Genomic DNA, 26,856 nt, shown 5'->3' with positions numbered 1-26,856 from the left:
AGCCAGCAGTAAGGCGTAGTGTTGGAAGCTGAAGGCAGATTCAGTGGCCGATGAACTCGAGATCGCTGTGCTGGCTGGTGGCCCCGAGGCTCAAGCCGGAAAGAGATTCAAGGCTATCACCGCTGATACTGGAGGAGCTCACACACAGGCTGGAGAGCGACTGGAGGCTGTCGTGCTGGATGAAGGACTCCAGGCTGTCGGAGAGGTCGCTGGAGGCGAGGTGCGCGCCGAAGCACCGTGTGCCGGAGCCCCGGGCGAGAGGGGCCTGCAGGCTGTCCTCGCTGGCTGCGGCCGAGCCTGCGCTCCGGCGGCAGCAGCAGCAGCAGCACGAGCAGGGGGGACACTCGAGGCTGTCACACTGGATGCTGGGCGAGTCGAGGCCGGGGAAGGCCTGGAGGCTGTCGGGCGGGAGGGAGCCGGGGCTGCTGCACAGGCTGGAGGGCGGGCGAGGGCTGTCGGGCGCGGCCGCGGCGCCAGGCTCGGTGTCGCGGCTGGCGGGGGACGGATCCGCGTTCGGGGCCGCCACAGCGCCCATGGGCGGCACGGCCCCCGCTGCAGCCCGACCCGCCGGCCGCGGGGGCAGCCCCGACCCCCGGGCCGACACCGCGGCCGCTCCGCTCCGCACCCGCGGCGCAGGCGCGGGGCCACTGCCCCCGCCCCGCCTCGGCCCGGCCCCCAGGCTCTGCGCTCGGGCGGCGCTGCTGCCACCGCCCCCGCTGGCGCTGGCGACGGAGGCGGAGGAAGTGCAGGTACCGGGCTGGGGGCGAGGATCGGCGGGGAATGCGGGGGCGGCCTCTGAGTGAAGGAGCGGCCCTTGCGGAGCGCGGTGACAGCGGCGGCGGGAGTCGCCGGTGCCTCCCGGGAGGGAGCGGAGCGGGCCCGGCTCGGCGGGCGCTGCGGGCACAGCTGCCAGCGCTGCGGGCACAGCCTGCGCCTGCTGGCACTGCTGCCGTCCACCGCGGGCACTGCCTGCCATAGCTGAGGACACAGCCTGCCACCATCCCGGGCACTGCCCGCCCGGCGCTGGCCCCTCGCGGCCGCTGCTCTGCCCCGTGCGGGTGCCGGACTGCGGCGCTCCGGGGCCCGGCTCCGCTGAGCGCGGCTGGGGCAGGATGCGGGAAAGCGTTTGAGGGATAGGACGGGATCAAGTGTAAATAGCTACGAACATTAATGTGACTATAAATACATAAACAGCACTGCAATAGAAGTAAAGGTGGGTCAGGAGACCTTTTTGTCACCTGTCACATTTGCAGACTATTGTGCACCCCTGGAACCTTGCAGTTCCCTGGTACGGGAATGCAGCTCCTGAGAAGTAAGAGAAAGCTATGGATGCTGCTCTGGGTATTTTTAGTAGGAGCTGATGAGACATTTGTTTTGGAAAAAGAAAAAAAAGTACTGGATACAAAATTTGCCTATAAGAATATCGGAAGAGCGCATTTTGTGACAGAAAAAGGACAACTCAGCTCGCACGGCGCACAGGGGGTTGATCATCTGCTCTCCATAAATTGGGAGCAGGAACACCCACCCCGTTGGGCTGTGACGCCCGGATCCAGGCAGCCCTTGGAACTGCGCAGGCTGAGCGGTGGGGATGGGGATGGGGATGAGCACATGACACTGCACGGGAGCTCTGGGAGCACAGCCGTACCCTCAGGTATTTCCATAGACTGGGAATAGTAAATTGAACGATGCTGCTTCCCACTAAGCGAGTGCTGGGGGAGGGGACTGTTTTCCAGTACAGTTTGGTAGCTGATTATGTTTATCTTACCGCTTTAAAAATAGAATCACATCGGGAGGATTTTGTTTGTTGGCTGCATCTCCAGGACGTGGGGATGTCTGCATTGGATACACTGTGTCTTGCAAAGCCAAAAGACTGGAGCCGTTTGAAGATTATGTAACAGTAAAGGTGCAGATACCCTGTGGAAAGAGGAATAATGGGACCAGGCATTCAGGAATATCCCTTATTACTGCACAGAGAGACACAGCAGAAGGAAAGCCACAGCCACGCCAATGAAAACCACAAAGGAATGGTAAAGTAAGGAACTTAATTTCTCTTTTTCTGGTTACAGAAATGTCAGCGTAATGTGGCTTAGTTAATAAGTGCCTGGCTGTCCTGTTCCCACTGCCATCCTCTCCCCTGATCCCAGGGACAGAAATGATTGTGCAGGATGATCATGCAGGTCACAAGGTCACAGAGGTGACTGCAGCAATGCTGGAGGCACAGGACTTAGTTTCATTCTTTTATAAGCTCTTGAATTTGTGAAATTATATTTTTAAAAACAAAATCTGGCTATACTGACATAAAAACTGAGAACGAGATGTACAGCCTGGCAAATTAACAGAACTGCAGTAAAGCTAGATTAGACAAGAGAGCATAGTTTGATTATTCCTGTTCTTAAATGATATTTTAAAGCTTTCCATTTGGAAATCAGTATTATTTCCTGTTTGTAGAACAAACACTCTTCTTATTCATACAGAATATGCTGATTTATTTATTGATTCTGTGTGTTTACGCAGAAATGTATCTGGTTTAATTATGGAAGTATGTTTTAGTTCTAAGGTGCCCAGATCAGTAATGCCATTCCTTCTGCTCGCATATGAGCTTTTTCTCATAACAATATTTTCACAACCCCATTATAACATGAAATAGTGATTTTTTTATGCCTTCATTGGGAAATAGTTCGTATTAATATCAAAATAGACCTTTTGCTCTCTGTTCACTTCCACTCCTTATCTTCAAAGGAATAATCCTTAATTTTGTTGAGAATATGCAAATGAGAAAGACAAACAAGATTTGGCTTGCAGTGACCTTCATACTGTACTTTATAATTAATTTTGGTAAATTGCAATGGGAGCATCTATCAGGTACTGTGGAAATCAGTAGTTAAATATCTAGTCTGTAATATTTATTATCTTCAAAGGAACTTTGGGATCCTCTGACAGAGCATTCTATATAAGGGCTACATTCTATTATTATACCATCTGATAGAATTAGTCACTTTTGCATTAATAATATTAAAAATACAGCAGTCCCTTAGTAGTATGAAAAGTAAAAAGTGGCCATGGCATAGTTCTGATGAACTTTAAGAATAACTGCAATCAACCCTTTTTTAAACTCAGTTGCACTCTAAACTTCTATTCTATTTCCATTCTGACACCCATATATGCTGCTATTTATATCTGATATTCTATTTAATCCTTTGTGGTTACAGTAATGGAAAAAGCCATCCAAGCACCAAAGGACTAAATAAACCAATTTCTTATGTGAAATCTCCTCCTGGAAGATTAGGCAAAAATGTATCAAGTGCCATTGAAAAGGTAAATAGTCCCTTTTGCTAACATAAAAAGGGTACCTACTCTAAGCCAGCTTCTCACTAACATCACAAACTTTCATAACCCTTCAGATTTCCCATGACACTCAAGATGGTCACCAACCAAGTGTTTTTAAGAAGGGAAGGAACCAGCTGGATGGCAATAATCACTCAAAAAGGTACTTTTATGTTAAGATAATCTGTTTTATTTGTAGTCATTTCAAATTGGTGTACAAAATGCTTGTGATGAAATTGTGGCTGCTGTGGTTTGCATTTGACTTCACTGGCCCAAAGTTCAGCATTTATGAGAACAACAAATCTAAGTTATCAAAATGGAAACTTGCTATCCTGCTTTTGTGAGTTCTCAGGCAAAATCAGAATTAAAAAAAAAACCCCAAGATCAGTAGTAGGCACTGTTATCTCTACCAGTAATTATTAATTTCGCCTATTACTAGGTTTCTGTGCCAGTTTCAGCTTCCCTCCTGTAGATCCCTGTCCTTGAAGGGGTGGCAAGACCTTTGTAAGCTGCTGTTCAAAGGCACTGACCATTCTAACAGGACATGATCTTCCTTTTCCTTTAGGATCCCAAGTGTTTGCACCTCTCTGCACAGTGCGCAAGGACCAAAGAGGAGTCTACCAGAAGGAAGGCAAAATGATTCCTTCCTGCACAGGATCCCCCCTGGCACAAAGGGCAGCACACAAGGAAGCTTCTGTAGGGCTAAGGATGTCCCAGTGCAGCATTTTTATTGCAGTAAAAAAGAAGACTTGGGAAAGAGTCATGGAGAATATGCTGAAGCCAGTCCAGGCTCTTCGAAATGGCAAGAAGCATCTGTAGGTGAAATGTTTCTTGATTTTGAATCAGTACAAATTATTAAAGAAGATGCTGAAGATGATAGTGCCAGTGACCTCTCTGACTCAGAAAGGATTCCCATTCCCCCCTCTCCCTGCACACCACCAGAACTCATCCTCAGAGCTGAAGAAATCGACCCAGTTTGTTTGGAACACGTCCCTGAAATGGGATTTAAAGAATCTGAATATTACTACCCCGACTTCCTCCCACCCCCTTTCAACTCGTGGGACCTGAAGCAGCTGGCCATCTTTGTCCATGTGGAAGGGAAGACGGATTTCCGCCCCAAGCCCACGGGATCGCTGGAGAAATACATCGAGCGCCTGGTGCAGCTGGAGTGGCTGCAGATGCAGACGGTGCAGAGTGAGAAGGGCAAAGCTGCCAAAGCCCGGCCCCAGACTGCCCCTGGCTCCACTCGTGCCCTCAAGAGCCCTGGAAAAGGCAAAGCCTTGCTCAGCCCTGTGCCCAGCAGGCAGGCAATGCCCCAGGAAAGTGCTACCAGGCTGCCCAGGAGCTGTTTGGGGCACAGGGCAGAGCCATACTCTGAGGAGAGTCGCCAGGTACGTTCCCATCCAGGTCACCTGAAACTTCCTGAGAGAATGGGATGTGCAGCATCTTCTCAGAGGCAAACTGGTGATATAAGGAGTGAACTGAAAAAGAAACCAGCTGCAAAGCAGCAGCTTCTCAGTCTGCAGTCCGCTGAGAGCAGCTCTAAAATCCAAAGTGTCGGTAACATCAGACCCCCCAAGCAAGCCCCAGCATTCCATGGTGCAGCTGCTCCCATCAAAGGCTTAAAAACATACACGTGTACAAATCCAAAGAAAAATGGCAATGCCAGCAATTATGTTCCTCCTAAAAAACCAACAGCGGACAGGAAAATAAAAACAAACGGCACAAAGCAAACGCCACGCAAATTTCAGTGAGGGAAAATTCATTAGTGAATTTTGATGCTTCTTGACTACTAGAAAGCATCTGGCCAGTGCAGAAGAATTTTTTTTTCTTCATAGGAAGATCCTCAGAAAAATGTGTTCCTGACATGTGGTTCTGAGTCAGCACTGTTCATTTCTATACATTTGATCTTAAGCCAGCAGGAAATGTTTTCCCTGAAGGGAAGTGTCTTCCATTGGTCTTTCCTCAAAAATATTTGTAATTGCTCAATGAAGATAACAATAGCACAGTGTGAAGTTTAGAGAAGTATAGAACGTCCTGGCTGCACCATTTGAAGTCTGAGGTGTTCCTTGTGCTTACCCTGCTGTGTGTGAGGGAATAGGGTTCACACTCTTTTTCCTTGCCCACATGTGCTTTTTGTAAGACAGGTTTGATTGTGGTGTTTTCTGATGGAAATGGCTCAGCTGTTTTTATAAAATAATGGAGCCTGTTATCTATGCAAAGTCAACTCTAATTCTTCACAGAAGATGATGAATTGGATATTTTTTATGAAACAGATATTTTTTTGAGAAGAAGAAGAAGAAGAATGGAGATAATGTTTTGAAATATTTTAATGCAGGAAGAATTCTTTTTAAGACAAAGTATTAGGGACCAGACAGCTTCAATAATGACAGATTAAGAAAATGGAATGTGTATTTTTATACCCTGGAATCTTCACTGTGTTTACAGACAGTTTTCCTGGAAGTTCATTTTTGTAGGCCTTGATGCTTTTTGTCATTTAGGGGAAACGACCAAATTTCAAACTGCACATGGATATATTTGAGTAATGCAGCTAAGGCTTTTAGCAGAGACTGTATGGCCTGAATTGCAGAAGTGGTAGCCTCTCAAAACATAAAAGGCAGACTCTTAGGGGAAGGATTTAAAGGTTATAAGTTCAAGTAAAGATGTATTTTGATACAGAGGATACATATTTTCAGTCACCTAAGATGACTCTTATCTATCCTGTGGTCCAGTCTAGCTTGGCTTCTTAATGTTTAGGGAGGTGAGATGGGGAAATGTCCTACACAAAGAAATTGTACAACCAGGATTGGGTCCTGTCTTTGGGCCTTCTGTCTTCTCTCGTGTCTGTGAGATCCAAGAGAATACAAAGGACAGTTCAGAGAATATTCAAGTGTTAGCTCATCTGTTATGATTTCAAATCAATCACAGCAGCTGGGGACAGGATCTTGTTAACATGAAATTCTAAAGAATGTTTTTTACTTTCATTTTAAAATCCTGGTCAGCATATTTTCCTCCTCAACCACCAGTCACAATCTTCATGAGAAGTGAGCTGAGGTCTGATGGACCAGATTCTGCAAGTGGATCCTTCATGTTGTGATAAAAAAATGAAAAAGTAGCAAATACTGAAGAGTACATTATGTATATAGCTAAATTGCACTTCTCTTGGTGAGCTCATCTTGGTTTTAAGATGCTTAGCTGTTTCTATCTTTCATTGTGCCTACCAGATCTTTAGCTTTGTAAAATTTCAAAGCATGGATTTATATGTAGTTTAAAAAGTGAGAATATTAAGAAATGTAGTAATAAAGTAGAGTATTTTACAGTACATAAAAACATCGCTCAGGAATAGTCCAAGAAATATTTTTAGGTTTTTTTTCCTAGTCTACTGCAGACCAAACATGAAATTTTGAATTGGTAAAGGAAACGAATGTAAGAGACAGTATTACATTTCCAGAATCAGTATTTGTAAAGTTACACTTAATATGAATTGTAGTTGCATGTACATTCAGCTCTATGCAATTCAAGTGAAACTTAATCTTATGTGCTCAAAGACCAGAGAAGCTGGCTGTGTCTGAGGTGTGGTGGCACTCAGGATGGGACTGAACACCAGCAGCTGCAGAGGACCAGCACATCCCAGTGTTGCTGTTTCACCCTTTTGTTTTGGTCCAGCCTCATGTATTTCAGCTTTTTTAGATGAAAGGTTCCTGCACCCAGTGGTAGTGTTTCAAGCTCTGGCCAAATTCTGCAAGCCTGCCTTAGTCAAGTTTTCCTTAATCACATGAACAGTAGTGAAAAATAGGAGAGCTGCTTTGCCAATAATGAGGCATTTAATGCACTATTCTAGTTCCCTGTCAAAAGCTCAAACCTGAGGTGAGCAGGATCCAGGCAATAATAGAACAGCAATTTTTTAAACCAAATTCTGTTAGATACAGTAAATAATTCAGCATGTTGTTGTAGCATTGAATATTGCTGGATGCTAAATTATCTAAACTGAAGCTTTCCTGGCTTGAAGGAGGGCATGTAGATACAGGCACATTTTGCATGAGCACTTCTTAAAGGATAAATAAACCCTGTTTCAACCAGCTGTGACCAGAGCAAAGGTGATTGGCACTGGGAAAAAGGTTTTGTCACAGGGGTAGGAAGGTTTTAATGCAGTGTTTGTCATCTTATGGACATCAGTCTGTTGTTGGAGACTAAAAAGTGAAGCAGGTGGAAGTGGTGATGCAGCTTTAAAGAAGTCTGAAAACTTGTTCACCTTTGGGCTCCGTGTCTGTGTGGGATCTGGCCATTTAAGTTTGTCTCCAGTGATAATCACACCAGTCTAATTTCTTTCAGGATTTTCCTACTTCTGACATGGTTGTCTCTATTCACACACAAAACCAGAAATTCTGTTTGCCTCAACAAACAGCTCTTGGCCTGAGCAGACCTGCAAGGGTTGGGTTTTATCATGTATCCATCATAACTTCACCATATCCTGGGCCTACAGATGGAAAGAGCTCCTTTTATGAAGAGGAGTATGGTTTATGTTTCTTTCATTTTGCATTGCTGGATATTGTCTTTAGAAGCACTTCTAAACAGAGCAGAAAATTTATTGCATCAAATATATTCAATTTAAAATTAATTAAGATACGTCCACAGCACACTGTGTGGCTATTATCCTTTTTTTTTTGCAAGGTTTAGCAATATGATCATGTGGACCTAAGCCTACCACTGGTGATGCTTCTTGAAGGACAGATTACTGTGATGGGAAATATTTAAACAGAGTGACTTACTTTTTTTGCTAGAGAATGTAAAGGTTTTGTGTTCTGCAGTATTACCTGCAGAACAAATATGCTCAGGTTGCATTTTAAATAAACAGGCAAATTTTACTTGAGTTGCATGCATATAAACTTTGAACAACTCAGTTGTTGTCAGTGAAATGACCCTGTTAGAAGATGTGAAAAACCGGAATTTTACTCCAAAATGTATAAACTACTTTCCTTAGTAATGCTAATGTATTTTTAGTGCATCACATGAAGAAATTTAAAGCAATACTGTTTTTCTCTTGCCACGTTCCTTTTTCTTCATTGCTTGAATCTCATACTGAGGGCAGTTAAAGTTTTACCTGCCCTGCCCCTCTCCCACCGTGTTTTCAGTTGGATACAGCAGGATAATGCTGTGAGGAGGCTTGTGCTGGTTTCATTGGGCTAAAAGGTCCTGTTTGACTCCAGACTGCTGGAATCTGCCCTAATCCCATCACTGGTCATGTCCTTTCTGTGTTTCATTCATTGTTCTTTGAGGTAACTGTTACCTTGTATTTGCTATTTACAGGATCTCGTTAGAACTCTGAGAAAATTTTGACAGTTTTTTCAGCCAGTATGTGCTACCTTTTTGTGGAGCTGATATTATACTTTACATTTCTACAGTATGAAATTGCCTAGAATGTACTGGTTTTTGCCTTATTTTAAAGGTATTGAGCCTTTGTTGCTCCCATTGCATTAGTGGTTTTTCATTTGAAAAATAAACAGACCACGCTGGAAGGACTGAATTTGAATAACTGAGGATTTGCAGCCCAGCTTTTGATGTTGGTATTCATGTGTTCTTATTTATTTGAACTTTTAGTGGATATTTTTGCTAGTAATTCCATGGGAAAGTGATCTTGTAATTCAAAGGTACTGTCTATTTGCTACATTAAAAGTGAGATGCTGCTCTGTGGCTGAGTTGTGTTTTCTCTCGGAGGGTGCAGCTCAGCACACCCCGGCTCCCGCGGGACACGGGACGCCATGAAAAAACCGGGTCAATTCCATCCGGGAACCAGGCTGCGGGAAAACCCGGACTGGATTTTTCCCGGAGTACGGAATGAACTCCTGGGAAAACCCGGACTGGACTTTTCCCGGCGTACGGAATGGATTCTGAGGAAAACCCGGACTGGATTTTTCCCGGAGTACGGAATGGACTCTTGGGAAAACCCGGACTGGATTTTTCCCGGCGTACGGAATGGATTCTGAGGAAAACCCGGACTGGATTTTTCCCGGAGTACGGAATGGACTCTTGGGAAAACCCGGACTGGATTTTTCCCGGCGTACGGAATGGATTCTGAGGAAAACCCGGACTGGATTTTCCCCGGAGTACGGAATGGACTCTTGGGAAAACCCGGACTGGATTTTTCCCGGCGTACGGAATGGACTCTTGGGAAAACCCGGACTGGATTTTTCCTGGAGTACGGAATGGATTCGGAGGAAAACCCGGACTGGATTTTTCCCGGAGTACGGAATGGACTCTTGGGAAAACCCGGACTGGATTTCTCCTGGAATATGGAATGGATTCAGGGAAAACCCGGACTGGATTTTTCCCGGAGTACGGAATGGGTATAACTTGTTTTCAAGTGTTCAACTGAGGCTAATCCAGAGGAAAATAAATGGAGATTGAAAGGGGAAACCCCAGAATTTTCTGTTGCTGAAAAATCCCTTTGTTTGGCTATTTCTGTAATCTTTATAGTAAGCTTGACAAAGCTCCTCTGTGAAGTATCAGACAAGAATTTTGCAATCAGGACCTTCTGCTATTTGAGGTTTTCCTGATGTCCAAGCCTTCCTGCCCTGCACTGCTGTTTAACCTGTTGCTGTTGTTTGTGAGTCTCAGAAGATCCCTCCTGCCTGCCTTCCCACACTCAGTTACCATCGTGGCCTATTTGACACCATCTATTGCTTTTCTTCTCACCTGAACAGATCAGTTCTTCCATAATTCTTCCTTTCACAACTTCCAGAACTCGAAATTAATTCTTTTCCACTTCTAAAAGAGAATAAACCTTATGCCCAGTAAAAGCAAATCAGGAGAATGGAAAATACTGCAAGAGGTGTTTTCAAAGAAGCCAGAACCTTCCCCCCGGTCTCTGCCACTCTGTTTCTTAATTTTTAATTTCCTGCTTTTTTATGTAAAGCATGGTTTTGTTCATCCTTGCTGTCCTAGGTTACAATGTAAGATGTAACCAATAGCAGTATTCTGTTATTGTCTTCACAAGCCGTTAAACTGGGTGGGGCAGTGATTGTTATCTCCTGGCATGACTCATCCCTGATAAGCTCCCTCCAGGTGCTGTCTCTGTTTAATGGGCAATCAAGGACCCACCACGTGACTCATAGAATGACATCATTGCATTGTGAGATGCTCCGCCCAGGGGGAGGAGCCAAGCATTCCCACCGGGATAGACTCTGGGGTTTGGAACTGCATGAGCAGCCCTTATCTATGGGACTCCCAGAGGACAAGAGCTATATCACTGGACCTTCAGGTGAAGACCAGACCCTTTTCTGCAGGATCACTGCTTCAATGGGACCACTTCATCTGGACTGCTACCACCACCCTGACTGACAGAGTGTCAGGTTTTATCCTGACTCTGTCAGTGTTCTTGTACTATTGCATTTATTTTAATTTTCCTATTAAATTATAATTCTGGCTTGCGATCTCTCACTGGTTTGTTTTCAAACTAGCACACTTGTGTGATGGCTTTTGGGTGGAAGAGGACACTCTGAGGTTGTTATATCAGCTTTCAAATAAGCTTTGCAGAACTCGCTCTTGTTTCAAAGTCTGAAATCATAGAGAAGCAGCTCTCCTGGGCATACACCCAGATAAACCCAGCTCCTGTTGAAAGTAAAGTTGTGTGTTTATTATTAGCAAACAACAGTGAAGTTATTAGGGAATGGCATTTCCAAGGAACTGTTGAATCAAGACACGTGTTTACTGTTAGTTGTAAAACAGCAATAAAATTGCAGCCATAGCCCATTTATTGTGTGTGGAGGTGGCAGGTGCAGTCTGACTGAAGCAACCCGACACCACAGGAGGACTGAGCTTTGCTTGGAGTCAGTTCAGTTTGACAGAAACAACAGTTCAGTTTTTTCGCTTTGTCTGACGGGGTGGAAATATCTGCTCTCCCTGGGGCTGCTCACAGGGCTGGACGCAGGTGGAAATGCTGGTGGAAAAGCCCTGGGCTGCAGGGAGCCATCACACAGCGTTCCACAGACCCACGTCTGCTACACCTGGATGCTCTCACCTCCCATGGCAGGGTCTTCCCAGATCCCCCATGGTCCTGCTGCACCTCTTGGAGCTGCTCATCATCCTGCTGCTCCTGCAGGTGGGTGTGGGCTGGGATGTGGGCAGGGGGTCCGGCTGCACAGGAGGTATGGCAGGAAGACGGAGCCAGGATCTCCTTGGGGTGCTGAGCAATAGGATGAGAGGCAGTGGGCAGGAGATGGCAACAGAACATTCCACCTGAACATGAGGAAAACTTCACTGTGCAGGTGGCTGGGCCCTGGAACAGGCTGAGTGGAGAGGTGATGCAGTCTCCTTCCCTGGAAACACTCAGAATCCATGTGGACATAATCCTGAGTAGTGTTCTTGAGGGGACCTGCTAGAGTAGGGAGGCTGGACCAGGTGATCTCCAGTGCTCCGTTCCCACCTTAACTCCTCTGTGAGTCTGTTTGTTCCAGCTCCTGGGCTCAGGTCTCTGGGAAGGGCTTTCTAGGGGTGGGGACCCTCTGCTCGTCCTGCTGGGGGTATCGGAGTGCTCACATCTGGCTGAGCATGCTGGTGCCTGGTGGTGACCCTGCCATGTGAATCATCATCCCCCCAGGAATTCAGTGGCATTTCCATGAGTGTTTCTGTGGGATTCATGGTCCTGTACCGGGTTGTTCCTTTCTAGCAGTGCCCATGGCTGGAATGGAGACAGCTCTACCCTGAGCCACGGCCGTGCAGGCACAGAGGAGGGGTGGGGAAGCCAGAAAATACCCATGAAAGCTTCTAAAATCATTAAAAATGACTACACATAGAAAAGGGGAAAACAGCCTGTTCAGGGGGTCCAGCAAAGCTGAACCTGGAGAAAATCCAACAAAGACAACTTGCAAGTGCCGAGTTGAAGGCTTGTTTGCTGTTTATACATCACAGAGCTTTTTCCTGGGTATAAACAGCTTTACAGCTCCAAGGCATTACTGGTGAACCCAAATCATTGCTCAGCAGGTTTATAAAATGACAATTTTACAAGTGTTTTCTTTCTTCAGAATAAAGTCACGGGGTAAAGGCCTTTGCCTGAGTCTGGGCAGGCAGAGATCTGTTCCACTTTTGCAAACATTTGATAGGATGAGTAACAAACCCCAAGATTTTCAAGGACAGTGTTGGGAAGGAGGAGAAAGGTGTCCAAGTGACCTGTGAGCTAATGGCAATGATTTAATTTGAGCACTGTCATAGTCCTTGGAGATGAAAGATTTCCAGTAAAAAGCAGTGTTTGAGGCAGGGAAGGAAGCTTGCATTTATAAACAGGCAAATGTGCCAATTTGGGTGTAGCCACCGTTCTCAGTGATTCATTCTACTCATCTGAGTTAGAGATTTACTTCTGGTAAATCAGCTGTGCTTGGAACACTTCAAGTCACACCACAGAGCCCCCGAGACTCTGAAATACCTCCCAGACTTAACTCTTTTTTGCAAAAGTCAGTTTATGTCCTGTCAACACCAGACAATTTCTAAAGGAGCACAGAGAGACAGGAGTGAATATTTAAAAAACCTGGAGATACTTGATTCCGGAAAAGCCACAGAGAGGATACCATGGACTGGTATCTGTTTGGACACAGCATTTTTATGGGGACTGGCATCGTGTGACCAGAGGAATTGCCCTTAAACTGTCATGGCATTCATTTGGAATGAGATGGATGATATTTATGATAATATTTGTGGAGTTAAAAGTTAGATACAGTTCAATACAATACTGTCAAAACTGGATCAATATGTTTCCGTGAAAGCAAATTCCTCACAGACAAGACATCAAGGTTTTCTAGTGACCCACACTTGTCACAATCACTTTCCTTTTTTCACAAGGTTCCTGCTGCTGACAGTTTTTCTCCTGAAATTGAAGATTCCAGTTTAAGACAAGCCATCAGAACAAGGAGTATTCAGGTTTGTAGTCAATATTATGTAATAACAGATAACAACAGCTAGTGTGCAAACTGTGACACTAAACCCACTTCTTTATCCAACAGGGGATGGATTCTTATCAGTCAGACTGTCTGCGACCTCTGAAGCGAACAAAAAGGACCTGGATTATCACTACCATTGATATTCAAGAGGAGGACAAAGGACCATTCCCCAAATATGCTGGACAGGTACAAGCCACCTTGTAGGGAAAGTTCTGCTTGAAGCTCAGTGAGGCATTCATCACCTCAAATTGTACAATAAAATACCACAGGGAGCAGAGGGCAAGAAGTGTGCGTTAAACAGCAACTTTATAAAACTTACTTGTCCAAACTTCTCTAATTTCCATGGAGATAGGGAGAACTGTGAGGTGGGAGGGATTTACCAGTCCTTCCTGTGGGAAGTTGCAAGGACACTCAGGGGAAAGATTATGGAGAGGGAGTGGTAAGAGGCTCCCCCTGCACACTGTGCAGTGGTGCTGCAGACAGGGAGCTGTGGGGCTGGCTAAGATCAGGAAAGGCCCCATCTGCAAAGGGAAGGGGGGGCAGGAAGAGAATTGATCTAAATTATTTTTACTTGTCTTCCATCTTCCCTGCTTACGTTGCACTGTCCTACTTCTCTCTTCAAAAGCTGTTCAATAACAGATCATATAATACATCACTGAAGTATTTAATCAGTGGACCTGGGGTAGATGAGCCTCCAGAGGTTGGATTGTTTTCCATAGAAGATGATGCCAATGGACACGTGTACGTCCATCGCACCATCGACAGGGAGAGGACCCCAGCTTTTCAGGTAACACACTTGCACAGGACACTTCCAACTGTCTGCAAAGGTTAATTGTTCTCTCATGGCTAAATGCTTCACAGGAATGAGACACACCTATAATAATGTTAAATGTGTATTTTCATGACCTGCTTTTCTTATCTTGCACACATGAATAAATGCTAAATCAATTGGCTCAGCAGAGACCAAATTCCACATCACTATTCGTTATAAATCTCTGTGGCTTCTTTGAACTTCCACAAATATCTGCATACTCCTTTTCGACCTTTCTGGTATGACCCCTGATCATAACCTGAAAACTTAAAAAGCTGTCCTGAAATTCAAAATATGTTACAGCTCCGGTGGCCAGAACACTGAGTTGTAAACACAACCTCCCAATCAGGAGAATGCAAGCAGATAGTCATGTGTTGCAAAAAAGTGGGTGATCCTGGAGGAGCTGCAAAGCTCTATTACTGGAACTTTACATAAGAGGAAGCATATGTTTCTCCTTAAAAAGCAGATAAGTGTTCACAAGAAGGAAATGCAATGAAAGAAACGTGGTAACAAGTTTATGAATGAAATGTGGGAGTGGGGGTTTGTTTTCATCCTGAAAAAAAAAAAATTCAGTCGTGGTCTCCTTATGTTTATTCTGTAATGATGTCTATTTGTATCTCTGTGGATTAACTGTACCCAAATTATAGCTCTTCATGTGGTATTATGTACAACATCTTGCCTTTCAGGCAGCCATTTCAAATAATCCAGCTCCAGTAAAAATATTGTTTTACTTTTAAAAATGTTGTTTGAGGCCCAGGATGACCATTATAAATCTACTACCTTTGAAAGGTGAAATAATGATTTAACCATGTGATTGAAAGCCAATGCTAAGCAAATTTGATGGAAGCAGCTTCAAAACTGAAGGTTTTCTGTTCTATTCTGATATCTAAATTGTGCTGTTCAGTTCATTCTGATGTCTGTGTTGCTACTCATTTAGATTCGTTTTGATATTGAGAGCAGAGAATCTGGTGAGTTGTTGGACCGCCCTATATTTTTCAAGATAAAGGTCAAAGATGTTAATGACAATGCACCAGAGTTTTCCAAGGAAGAATATGGCACTACAATAAGAGAGAACCACAGTGAAGGTAAGTGCCACCCCAACAACAATTATTACTGACAGTTCTTATCCTAATTCCTTCATAGTTATTATCCCTTTCCTACTAAATCTATTCCTCTCTCTACTTTTTACTTAAACACTCATGAGTTTAGGGACAATTTCCTGTTTCCTACATTTCAACCCCTTTGATGATTAACCTCGATTTACACTAGAATATCATTGGAGACATTCTGGAAAAAATTCCAAGATACTTTGTCTTAACTGCAAGCCACGACTGTAGCAGGCTGATCTCAGCTGTGGATTTGGAAGCTACACAAGCACCCAGCATCACAGGAGGTGGTCAGACACTGCTCAGAAATACAAAGACTTAGTCTGGGTGCGTACTCACGTGGTGTCAACTCCTCAGGAGCTGACATGAAAAAATAGTAAGTGTTTTTGATGAAGTAAATTCAGAAGCACGGTAATTTTGTTCTCTAACAGCTCTTCAGGCAGGTTTGCCACCCAAATGAAGTAGTGACCAGAGTCTGTACAGGGATAACCACGACCACAGGAGAAGCTGCAGGTTTTCTTAGGAGTTGTGTGTTTAAGAGCCTGCAGACAGGCCTGAGAAACTCCACACTGAGACTAAACACTCCCATTAATATCTCAGTTCTTCATTCTAGATGAGCCAGTTATCCAAGTCACAGCCTTGGACAAAGACGAAGCCGGCACTGCGAACTCACAGGTGTCCTATTCTATAAGAATGCAAATGCCCTCTCCAGATGGGCTCACATTTAACATTGATCCTACCACAGGATCCATATTTCTGTCAGGCTGCCTGGATTATAAGGTGATGTATATTTAGCATCTTCTCATAATTTAATATATGGTACGTGTTCACTGCACAGTTACCAGCTACAAGGGGAAGGACAGTCTCACATCCAGCTGTGGCTGGCAAAATGTGGGAACTGCTTCTGAACTAAGTTTCAGGAACTTCCTTGTTTCTACTTTTCAGACTGCCAACTCTTTCAAGCTTCTGATTAAAGCCAGTGACCATGGAAGTCCCCAGCTGTCATCTACTGCAACAGTGACTATTGCTGTTGAAGATGCAAACAACCACCTCCCTGTATTTACTAGGGATAATGTAAGGGAAAACATTATTACTTCACTGAGACTTTCTAAATACAGCTCAGTCCTTCCAGCTGCTAAATGCACTCAGCAGTGGAAATAGAAACCCCCAAAATGGCAGAACCAGGACAAAACATGTGCAAATGAGATTTATCTGTCAGATGAAAATCTCTTAAAGCGCTAAATGTTGCTAACTTTCTGTGTATGGCACGAGAAGGCTTTTGCCTCACTGGAAACATAAGGAAGTTGTCAGATCAGCTTATTCTGACATCTGGTAAGCTGAGGTGCTGACTGCCCAGAGCAGTGGTGGCTGCTCCACCCCTGGAAGTGTTCAAGACTAGGTTGGGCAGAGCTTTGAACCACCTGGTCTCCTGAGAGGTGTCCCTGCCCACAGCAGGGGTTGGAACTAGGTGGCCTTTAGGGTCCCCTCCAACCCAAACCATTCTATGATTATAATCTGCTCTCTATTTTACAATCCTAAATAAACTATCCCAGCCAAACCCAGCACGTGTATCCAGAGTGCTGAGTCATGCCAGGTACTGGTCTGTGTAAATGTTTGAGGTTGTGAAGGGCAGGAAGAGATACAGTAGGGTTACAGCAGTGTGTACAAGGTCACAAAAGCCAACACCTTCACCAGTGTCTCCCACCTGGTGTTTGGAAGACCTGAGGGAATAATGTTAGATCACCTGCAAAAACAGGTTTACACAAGAAGCCTGTGCTTTGTCATCAGCTCCTATCTAGTGAAATTCTGACCCTTCTCACAGCTGCGATTTGTTCCCTCTCTCTGAATATCATCTTTTATTGCATTTTTAAAAGTTGTGATGCAAGGACAATGCTGTTTGTATATTAGAAGGCAAGAGCCTGAATTTTCAGCTCTCAACCAGTGACCAATTAAGAAAGAAAGGCAAACAAATTACATATTATTGCTACCTCATCACTCCTTAGGTGATTTAATTGCCATTTCTCAGTCTGCCTATGGAATGCTAGTTAGGCAAACTGGGGACTACATTGCACCATCAAAAACTTAAGCCATTTTGATGAGATTACGTAAGATAGATAGATAGATAGATAGATAGATAGATAGATAGATAATCATCCTTATTTCCTTCCTTTTACTTCCCAGTACCAGTTGCAGATTTCAGCAGGAGATGAACATCTGTCTGTGTTACGGCTCCAAGTGGAAGATAAAGACTCTCCCAACACTCCAGCATGGAGAGCAAAATACAGAATAGTAAAGGGCAATGAGAAGGAGCAGTTCACCATTGAGACAGATCCAGCCACAAATGAAGGCATTCTGAGTGTTATCAAGGTGAGGAGATAACAGCAATAGGTAAGCTGGGCATGACAATGTGTCACGTGGTCTGTCTTATTGTGACAATCAGAGTCAGCTGAGTTGGGTGAGTGTTATCAAGGTGAGGAGATAACAGCAATAGATAAGCTGGGCATGACAATGTGTCACGTGGCCTGTCTTATTGTGAAAATCAGAGTCAGCTGAGTTGGGTAAACTCATCTCACCTGTGCTCCAGGTAACAGAGGTGACTGCCAAAACAAAGGTCATAACTGCTAATTTAACTGTTTTTGTCTTGGGTTTTCAGCCTCTCAGCTATGAAGGTGACTCTGAGATGAGACTTGTCATTTCTGTAGCAAATGAAGAACCTTTCTTTTGGTGTAAAAACGGCATTGTGATGATCTCTAATCTGGAAACCACAAACACAGCTGTGAACATCAAGGTCTTACAGTCACAACGTGCTCCAAGGTTTCATCCTCCTATCCTTATTGTCCAAAAGGAAGATTCAATGAAGCCTGGGAGGGTATTTAGAAAGTACCCTGCCACATATCCAGATGATGTGCCAAATAAGATAAAGTAAGTGGAGATGTTCCAACTCTCAGAATAAGAATATATATTTATATGTTATATAGCTATTATGTAATAGATTAGGAATGTAAAGAGGTTTGCAAGTGTAGTTTGGTGCCCCAAAATCCATTTAAAATAATAATTTGTAATTTTTCCCTTTCTTTTTCAGATATGAACTAGCCCATGACCCAGATGGTTGGCTGAGTGTGGATGAGAACTCTGGTGTTCTTACTGTGGCAAAAGAATTTGATCAAGAATCCCCTTTTTTGAACAACAGCCTGTACACCATTATTGTTCATGCTACTGATCATGGTAAGCAGCCAGTCAGAGAATATTCCAGCAGTATTTGGACTGTGAGATGAGGTGCATGTTGAACATAAAAAGATAGCAAGACTAAGGATCTAAGTGGTTAATGGATAATAAAACACCCTAATGTTCATACCCTGTGCTATGTGTGACTGGTAGGATAAACCAGCCAGATCCTGCCAATGGACTGGCACTTGCCAATACCCTGTTGTGTTTTTCTGTTTCTTTTGCTCCTACCCAGGCATTCCACCACAGACTGGCACTGGAACCATCCTGCTTTACTTGTCTGACATTAATGATCATATGCCATCGTTGGTGGCTCCTTCTTTAGACATGTGTGACGAACAAGAAGGGACACCTCTCGTTATAGAAGCCAAGCCTGCTCTGGCCCTTTCACATTCGGGGCCATTTACATTTGAGCTGGCTGAGGACTCTGAAGATGTGAAGCGTAACTGGACATTAGGAAGGAACTTTGGCGAGTTCTTCCTTTTGTGTTCTTCCTGAGTTTATTGTCAGTTGTGGGCCCTCTGGTTATTTCACTGTCTCTTACCTTTATGGTTTGTTACTGATGAGTCTCAGTGAGACTGAAATGATGGGAAAGAACAGCCTTCAAAATATGAAGTTATGGCAGTTTGTAAAAAGTGACATTGCTCCTCACCTCTGCTGAGGGCAGGACCAGCAGCAATGTGCTCAGGCTGCAGAAGGGGGGATAATGCAGCTGAGGAACCACTTCTTCATTTGATTAAGTCCCTAAGGAATTCCAGAGGTTATCAAGGAGCTGTGCCAGTGTGCAGCCAGGCTAGGACAGATCTCTGTCCAGAAGGCTCAGAGAGGTGATGAAGTAGGATGTAATTTAATCCTATTTGCTATGGTGCATTAAGGCTGGAAAAAGTATTTGAAACTGGGGTGCAAATGAGCTTCCTTTATCAACACAAGGGACTGTAGAATATTAGACTTCTTTCTGTGAGTCTTGAAATGATTCACTTGTGTTTTTAGGGCAGTCAGTTGAACTTCTGATGTCAAGAAGCCTCCCACAAGGCAGCTACTTGGTGCCCATCATTATCCAGGACAGGCAAGGATTTTCGACAAGGCAGAACCAAAACATCCAGCTCTGCTTTTGCCCAGATGGACACACATGTAAATATTCACCAGTTCTACAAACAGCAGTGGGACTTGGAAGCGGTGCCATTGCGATAATACTGATGGCTTTGTTATTACTACTGGGTAAGCAAACTCCTAAGTTGGACATGCAGGTTCTCTGGCATCTGCCCACTGGGTCTCACTGCAATTGCAGCTGATGAGCTCAAATCTATTAAAATCATGATTGTTTTGCATCTAGATGATGACTGGCAAATGTAAATTGTCATTAAGCTAAACTCTAGTAGAACATAGCAAATATTTTTATTTGCATTGAATACAACCAAATACTAGACTTTTTTTGACATTTACTGTGTCCTGGCAATCTGAAAGTAATGAAATTCTCCCATGGGGTTACCCTTGTTCTAGAGCTGGTTCCTCTGTACCAGCTCATGTTGGTTAATGTTGGAGAGAAGAACTGCTGATTCCTTATCTGAAGAAAAATCAATACCTTATCTGAGCACTGTTCCTCTGGTTACCTGTGCATGATCTGTTCTGTCTGCCTGCTCAGTCTCACCACTCCAACCAAAAATTCCATCTGTACAGCTGCACTGCTGGGGTTTCCCAAGGGAGCTCCTTTGGAATTGGGCTGGGAACCTCTCCCACCACTGTGTTGAGCCAAACACATCTATTCCCAGTGCCAATTTCTCTTTTCCCTTTCTCCTCTACAGTGTCCAGCATTGTGCTTTGCCAGTGTTACAGGTCAGGGACTAAAAGCAAAGCCATTGCTGCACCCCAGGAAGGTGAACAGACTTTAATCAACTACAATGAAGAGAGCAGAAGCTCTTTTTCTGAGGTGAGTGTAACAGAATATATCGACACTACCCCACCAGTGTTGTGTAGCTGAACGTGCTACTAATCATCTCTTTAGTTATGTTTCCTCTGGTTTTGGTATTGAGCAAAATAAAGCTTTTTTTGCCACTAAGCCTGTCTGGGGAGCTGTGCTCTGCATGGGCTGGATAATGCCACTCTGGTGACAGACTGTTACCACTCCTACCCTTCTTCAGTATCAGCAGGACCTTCCCAGGTGCCTCATCCTGCTGGTGAATCCAACAGGTGAGGAAGCATAGCACCTCTTGTCACTCTACTACACACACATCCTGGTGTGTGCAACAAGGAAGCAAATGAAAGTGGAAAATGGAATAGCCTGCAGAGGTGTGATCCTTCACACTTGGTTCAGTTCCTTATTAACACCATCCCTCTCCCTGTGTGCAGGCTGGGCTGGATATTACACATGGTGCTACTCTAACACCTGTGTCTGTGGAAGCTGGAAAAGAAGTGATTGCTGAGGTAACTGCCTGGTTCTTGATGAAAATGTACTTTTCTGTACCAAGGGAAGTGGTATCCCAAGAATTAGGTCTGGTATTAATAGCAGTGGGAAGAATAATGCAATATCATTCAATTAGAAAATAACTGTCACTTGTTGGAGTAACTGGAGAAGGCAGAACAAAAGAAATGGATGTATCAGAGAGAAAGATAGTTGGAGCTATTTGTGAGTGAAAGAAATGTCAGAAGGTGACTTTATGCTGGTCAAACCTGAGATGCTGTGCCTGTCTTCCAGAATGGCCATTTCACTGGTTATGGGTCATCCCAAGCAAGACACCTGGATTGCTTCATAGAGACAGTGGACAAAACACTGGCTCAGGTACGAAATGAGTGTAACTCCTCATCTCAGAAGCACTGCAATTGAAAGCAAGGGATATATTTTATGGGAAAACATTCAAGACTTTGTTGAAAATACCTTTTTTCCTAGACTGAATTGCCCTTCAGGTGAGAGAAGTGGGGCTAAAATGCTTTCTGTGCCTAAGCAGGGTTAAAGTCTTGTCACCTGCTCTTGCACTTCTGTGCTGTCAGGGAAATTCTAATTCCTCTGGCCATGCCCTATCTGATCTCTGCATGTTTACAGTCCTGTCCTTTGGCCTCCTTGGCCAGACTGCAGGCCCTACCAGCCAGGGTCACTTGCCAGCTCTCTGGTTCAGGACAGAACAAATTCCCTTTCCTCCCTCATTTGTACCCTGGGGAAAGTTCAGGCTCTGGAGCTTATGCAGCTGGAAGTTTCTGTAGAACTTTTCCTTGTCAGACAAAGACTCATATTCTTCCCTGTAAATTTCTGCCTAATTTGCATGCAAAAATTTCCTTTAATTTTCAAACGGGCAGAAGGAGCTTTTGTGCTGACTTGCATTGTTTCTTGCCTTCTCTAGAAAGTGTATTACCAAAGCACGCTGGAAGATTACAGGGACCTCTGTGAACCTTGCAGATTCACCGAGGAAGGGGAACTAGAACCCAGTAACTCCCTCTGCTCCATCTCCGTTGGCAGTGAGGACTTGCCTGCTGATTTTTTGAACACTCTGGGACCAATGTTTTCTGCTCTGGAAGAAATCTGTCAGAAGTGATCTCCATCATTCAATAATGTCAGAAAGCTGTGACTATGATGTTGCAAAGGCTTCTGGCAGGAGCACTGACATTTTCAGAACAAAAGGACCATCTGTACTTGGAAGCATTGCAGTGTTTGCACCATGAGTACCTGGCCTTTCATTCTTCCTGCCTGACCTGTTTGCATGTGGGCAGCCAAGAACCTGGCATGTCTGGAAGGTCCACTCTACTGTGCAAAGGTGATGGAGGGATTGTGGCATATTTGTGCACACTGACACAAATAAAAGATCTGATATTAAGAATCCTCAATTCAGTATGCAAAGGAAAAAAAACCCCAGATGTACTAGGCCTGAAATTCCAGGCAGAGTTCCATATGGAAATAAGTCAGCTTTGAAGAGACAGTGCAGTTACCTGCTAGACCAGTGTATGGTCCTTTCTCCAGTAAGTGGTCTCTTTAAATCCAACATTAACTTTAGTACAGTGCCATATTTTATATCCTTTATATATAACACTGAAACATCGAAGAGAAAGTTCACTTCTCCTCTGGGTCCACACACTTGGGACAGGCATGCACCATCCTTCTTTAGCATGAAAGAGGCACTTTTGGTGCTTGTGTGCTGTGCTGGCATCTGCTGGCTGTTGGTATCACAGCACTGCTGTAAATACCCTAAATGCTGAGAAATTGTTGTCAGACAAGGTTATTCCTTTCAGTGAAGTAACTGCCTGCTCTAAATTAGCCACAAGTGCCTCTGAGGGGGAAATTCGTGGGTTGATGAAACAGATGAAATGATAAAGAAGGGACAGTATCAAATTTCCCTATTAGGAAAGCACAGATACATTACTTTTACATTTGGAGGTTTGGACATGTCTGCCTGTGTGTGATTGACCTATGCTCAGTTATGGCATGAAGGCTGTTGGTCTTGAGGGAAGAACAGCTCAGGAGATTGTGTTCTGCCATCAGGTAAGTTATACATGCAGGAGGTGTTAAAATTAGTTACAAATTTTGCTCCTGCTCTATTAAAATCCTGTGCTGAAAGAAAAATGTTTTGCCTAAGGCAAGCACTAAGTCTAGGAGCTAAGACGCTGTTTTTGTGTTTCAAAGTTTACTTAAACAATAAATTATGCTTTCGCTCTGATATTATTAACTAATAATTCAAGGCTGGGAACTTCAGTCAAGTGTGATAAAAGAATTTGGCTGAGTGGCAGGCAGCTACGTGTTCCTAAATGCCAGCAGCAAGATCTGTTTACACAATAAATCACTCCTGTAATAAACTGTCCTTAATTTATAACTCCAGATGGAAGTCTTCAAGGCAGGCCAGTGACTTAGCAGCACTGCTAGTAACTGAGGTGACATTTTTATTGCAGATGATAACCATATTGGTAAGATTAGAGTTATGCTGTGTTTTGCTATTTCTTCTGAAAATTACACAAGACTGAAAATAATCACGGACATGGTTCTGTGTGTTTATTGCTTGAGTAAACTCCTGGTGACTTTGGAGCACAGCATGCCTGCAGTCACCCAAACGTGAGATGTGATCAGACCCCTGGGTGCTAATGTTGGTAAAGTTCTCTCTCTCTTACATGGGAGAAAAAGAACTGTTTTATTGAAAACCTATTTCTTGGGAAATGAGAATGTTCCCTGAAGGTTCTCACAACTATACACCCTGTGCCCACACAGGTGCTAACATTCAGTATTTCAGTGTCTTCAAGGATTTGAAGACTTGCACACACTAAGCTAATACAGCTTCCCAGCACCATTGTGAGATAAAGATGCAGCGTTCACACTTAAAAGAGAAGAAATTTAGGCTGAAAGAGCTGCTTGGTTGACCACAGTCACACAGAGCTGTGCCAAACTAAGGAGTGGTACTTATCAATTGTGCTGCATGTCTATCTTGCCTTCCACCAACAATGTTTCACAGCAGCTTTAACCCCGTTCCTTTTGAGCAGACCTGAGGGAAATGTGCTCTGCTGTGATCGTATCAGACTAGTACAAAATCTCAAATATCTACAGTCTTGGAGCAAACAGTGATGGAAACAGCAAATAGTTAAAACCTTCATTTCACAGGTAAGAGACAGATGCACAGAAATTCTAAGTCAGCTCCTGTAATCAAAAAGAGACTTGAAGAATGGATCTAGATTTTCAGAATCCCCTTTTATCACTGTAATAATTGAAGTATTATTATATTCATAATTCCCACCTAGCCCTGTCATTTATGCAACTACCTGGCCAAAAATATTCCTCTTTTTTCTCATTAAAAATTTGCAGTCAGTAATTTGGTGATTTGTCACTTGAACTCCTGTTAATGATCACTGAAAACTTTTATGTAGGAATGACAAAACATGGTACAAACACCCAAAAAACTGCTCAAACTGCTGAAAGCTGTTACAAATCCTGCTATCAACACAGGGACAGGAAATTGTCATACATCGACTGGGGGGATCTGAGACACAGCAAAACTCCAGCACTAGGTCGGGGTTGTAGGTATCTGTGTAAACTCCATAGGACAATTGATTCTTTCTCCATCTGTGCATTAGGTTTGAGTTCACATTCTTCCTCAAAGGGGAGTGAAGGGAACCTAAATTAGATTATTAATCTCCCATTGTTTTAAAACTAGAAACTTCTGCTTGAGAGACTGGTTTTTAGAAGAGCTTGGCAGAAGGGAGGCCCAAGCTGATGAGGAACAGATTCACTAACAAATTACTACAATCAAAAAAGTTTATTTAGAGGCTTTCATGAGGAACATCGATTACTAAGAAGTGAAAATGAGGCATAAATCAGCGCATTTCTCCCCTGCATCACACATTTCCATCAATCACACTTTAAAGACACTATTGCAGGAAGCTGCTCAGTGAATGGCTCTTAAACAGGTGAGGCAACACCAGGAGACAAACCAAGAGGGAAGAGTTGGAGGCAGCAGGTTTATTTGTGCCACACATCATGCTGAACATGATAATGATACCCCAAGCAGGTTTGGGCCTCACAGCTGCTGCTGTCTCCACGGGGTGTGAGGGAGAACCATCAGAATCCTGCACTGAGGGAGCTTTCAAAGGTTCACAGGGATGTTGATGCTCTGTCCCTGCTGGACACACACCATCCCTGCCAGTGCCTCACAGCAAACCTTGGCTGACCTTAAGTATGGGCAGGTGCCACACTCCTTCCCAAGGGCCCTCTGCTTGTGCCTCCTGACCCCAAGCCAGGCAGAGAACTCTGCAGTGCCCACAGGAGCAGCCAGGAACAGCCCCGGAGCCCAAATGCTCTCTGTGCACACCCAGCTGTGCGTTATCCATGGCCTCAGCCCAGGCACGGCTCATTCCCGCTGGCAGAGGGAGTGTGTGAAGCCTCTGGCTTGTTCAGGGTCTGCTTTAAACTAAGTACCTCCATGGCTTGCTGTTTTCCCACTGCTGTGATGGGCTGCAGTGTTTCAATTACCTGTTCACAGTGAGAGGTCTAATCAGGACTCCTGTGAACCCCCATTACTTCTGGCCCCTGCTGTGCCCAAGCCAGTGGGAGTCCCAGCAGCACAAATGTTTATCTCTGCACAATCTTCATCTCTGTCTTTGTTTTGCCTCGTTTATAAAGACCTTACTTAAAAGCAAATGACACACAATCAGTAAAGGGGAAATGAATCACGCTGGAACCAAAGTTCTGACACTGAGTTTTAAAGGAAACAAGAGACACTGATCACAGGCTGGTCCTACAGAGGGGGAATGTCAGCATGTCAGTGATAAAGTCTTTTTGTCTCAGACAGAAAGCTTTTCCCTGTCTGCTATTTCCTCTACTCTGCTGAGCAATGGGATCCCCTGGGATCTTTGGGCTGCCACAGAAGGCATATAAGTTTTAATCAAATCTTTCTGTGCCAGTTTGGGGTCATTTTCTTTCCTCTGAAGGATCCATTTGTCCTGATTAAGGTATTACAAGAAGTCATTTAAAGGACAGATAAATGACAAGAGATTTTACAAGTGAAGGGGAAATCACATGCTGAGAGGGTTATAATTAGTTCCTTCTATTAATGCCTTAGGTGTTGTTGTATTTCAGAATCCTAATAATTAAACACTTAGTGGAAGAGTGCTGGATTAGTGTTTAAAAAAACCCCACAGACCAAGGTGGAGGTTTTCTCAAGGTTTTCTGAGATCAAGAAGGGAACAGACATCGTAGCACATGTGATACTGGCAAAGTTTCCCAACTGAGTTCAAAGGCCATGATCACCCCTCAAAGAAATTGGAAATAGGATTTTCATTCTTTAACAGGTGCTGATGCTGACGACTGAGAAAAATGAGAGATTTATGCCATTGCAGTGGCTTTTCATTTCAGCTTGTAATAGCACTTGGACAGAAAACTGGTGACTGGGGAAAACTGAGGGAAGGCACATGCAAAGCACAGTCGAGCAGGTGCTGAACATCCCTTCCTTGTGCTGCCTCTGCTCTTTGCACTCCCATTATTTCATACTTTTCAAAAGTGCTGAGAAGGCTTCACAATGGAAACATCTGCTCTTGTTAGAGACTCACAGCCCATTGACCTGGGCCTGACCAGGGTCCCTCCTTGATGCCTGGAATAACATAACTCACAATGTCCACTGTAATTACTAAATTCTATCCTGATTTTTTTGGTCAAACGAAACTTCACTAAATATATCAGTATTGTTGGGACTGCAATTACAAAGATCTTTTTTGGTACAATCGACTGATTATTCATAATAGTTGAATATGATATGTTATTAATAATTCAGTAGTTTTTGAATTGTTCTAAATTCTATAAAATAAGAAAGAAAATTACTTCAGGGATTCAATTAGCATATTATTTCAAGGCACTGATAATTATTAATGCTGCTTGATAGAGGCTTTCCCTGTGTAGAGACAGTTCTGTAGTCACCCAGGAGATGGCATAAGTAGGCCAGTTATCGACCTCTCAGTACCAAGGAGTAAAACCAAGGAAGGATTATTAATACCCTAGTTGAAA

The 26,856-nt window shown here is 44.0% G+C and overlaps 2 protein-coding genes and 1 long non-coding RNA gene across 6 annotated transcripts in view; 2 read left to right on the top strand and 1 right to left on the bottom strand.

The window, feature by feature from the left end:
* Nucleotides 1-696: 696 nt before the first annotated feature.
* FAM217B (family with sequence similarity 217 member B) lies at nt 697-10,754 on the top strand. Of its 4 annotated transcripts, none has more exons than XM_069034445.1 (5): nt 697-749; nt 1,821-2,032; nt 3,210-3,315; nt 3,402-3,487; nt 3,890-10,754. In XM_069034445.1, the coding sequence occupies exons 2-5, from the start codon at nt 1,932-1,934 to the stop codon at nt 5,076-5,078; spliced, it is 1,482 nt and encodes a 493-aa protein (XP_068890546.1). In that variant the 5' UTR covers nt 697-749; nt 1,821-1,931; the 3' UTR covers nt 5,079-10,754. The 4 variants fall into 4 exon arrangements, with proteins under 4 accessions (XP_068890546.1, XP_068890543.1, XP_068890544.1 ...); XM_069034442.1 differs by having other exon boundaries at nt 1,780-2,032; XM_069034443.1 differs by lacking the exon at nt 697-749 and adding an exon at nt 972-1,213 and having other exon boundaries at nt 1,780-2,032.
* A 2,457-nt stretch (nt 10,755-13,211) lies between these two features.
* Nucleotides 13,212-23,971, top strand: CDH26 (cadherin 26). Its single transcript, XM_069034441.1, has 15 exons — nt 13,212-13,233; nt 13,317-13,439; nt 13,879-14,040; nt 15,002-15,149; nt 15,784-15,950; nt 16,116-16,244; nt 17,352-17,537; nt 17,824-18,092; nt 18,253-18,395; nt 18,631-18,864; nt 19,386-19,613; nt 20,198-20,322; nt 20,742-20,816; nt 21,088-21,171; nt 21,728-23,971. Exons 2-15 carry the CDS (start codon nt 13,320-13,322, stop codon nt 21,917-21,919), a joined length of 2,262 nt encoding a protein of 753 aa, XP_068890542.1. The 5' UTR covers nt 13,212-13,233; nt 13,317-13,319; the 3' UTR covers nt 21,920-23,971.
* Nucleotides 23,972-24,601: 630 nt separating this feature from the next.
* Nucleotides 24,602-26,856, bottom strand: part of LOC138121191 (uncharacterized) — a 76,414-nt gene continuing 74,159 nt past the window's right edge. Inside the window, exon 4 of the long non-coding RNA XR_011156130.1 lies at nt 24,602-25,481. This is a non-coding gene — a long non-coding RNA (uncharacterized lncRNA). The remainder of the gene's footprint in view (nt 25,482-26,856) is intronic.

Source organism: Aphelocoma coerulescens, chromosome 20 (assembly GCF_041296385.1).
Source record: "Aphelocoma coerulescens isolate FSJ_1873_10779 chromosome 20, UR_Acoe_1.0, whole genome shotgun sequence".
NCBI lineage: Eukaryota > Metazoa > Chordata > Aves > Passeriformes > Corvidae > Aphelocoma > Aphelocoma coerulescens.
The sequence above is the reverse complement of the archived record's forward strand: the minus strand, read 5'-3'. Positions and strand labels throughout refer to the sequence as shown.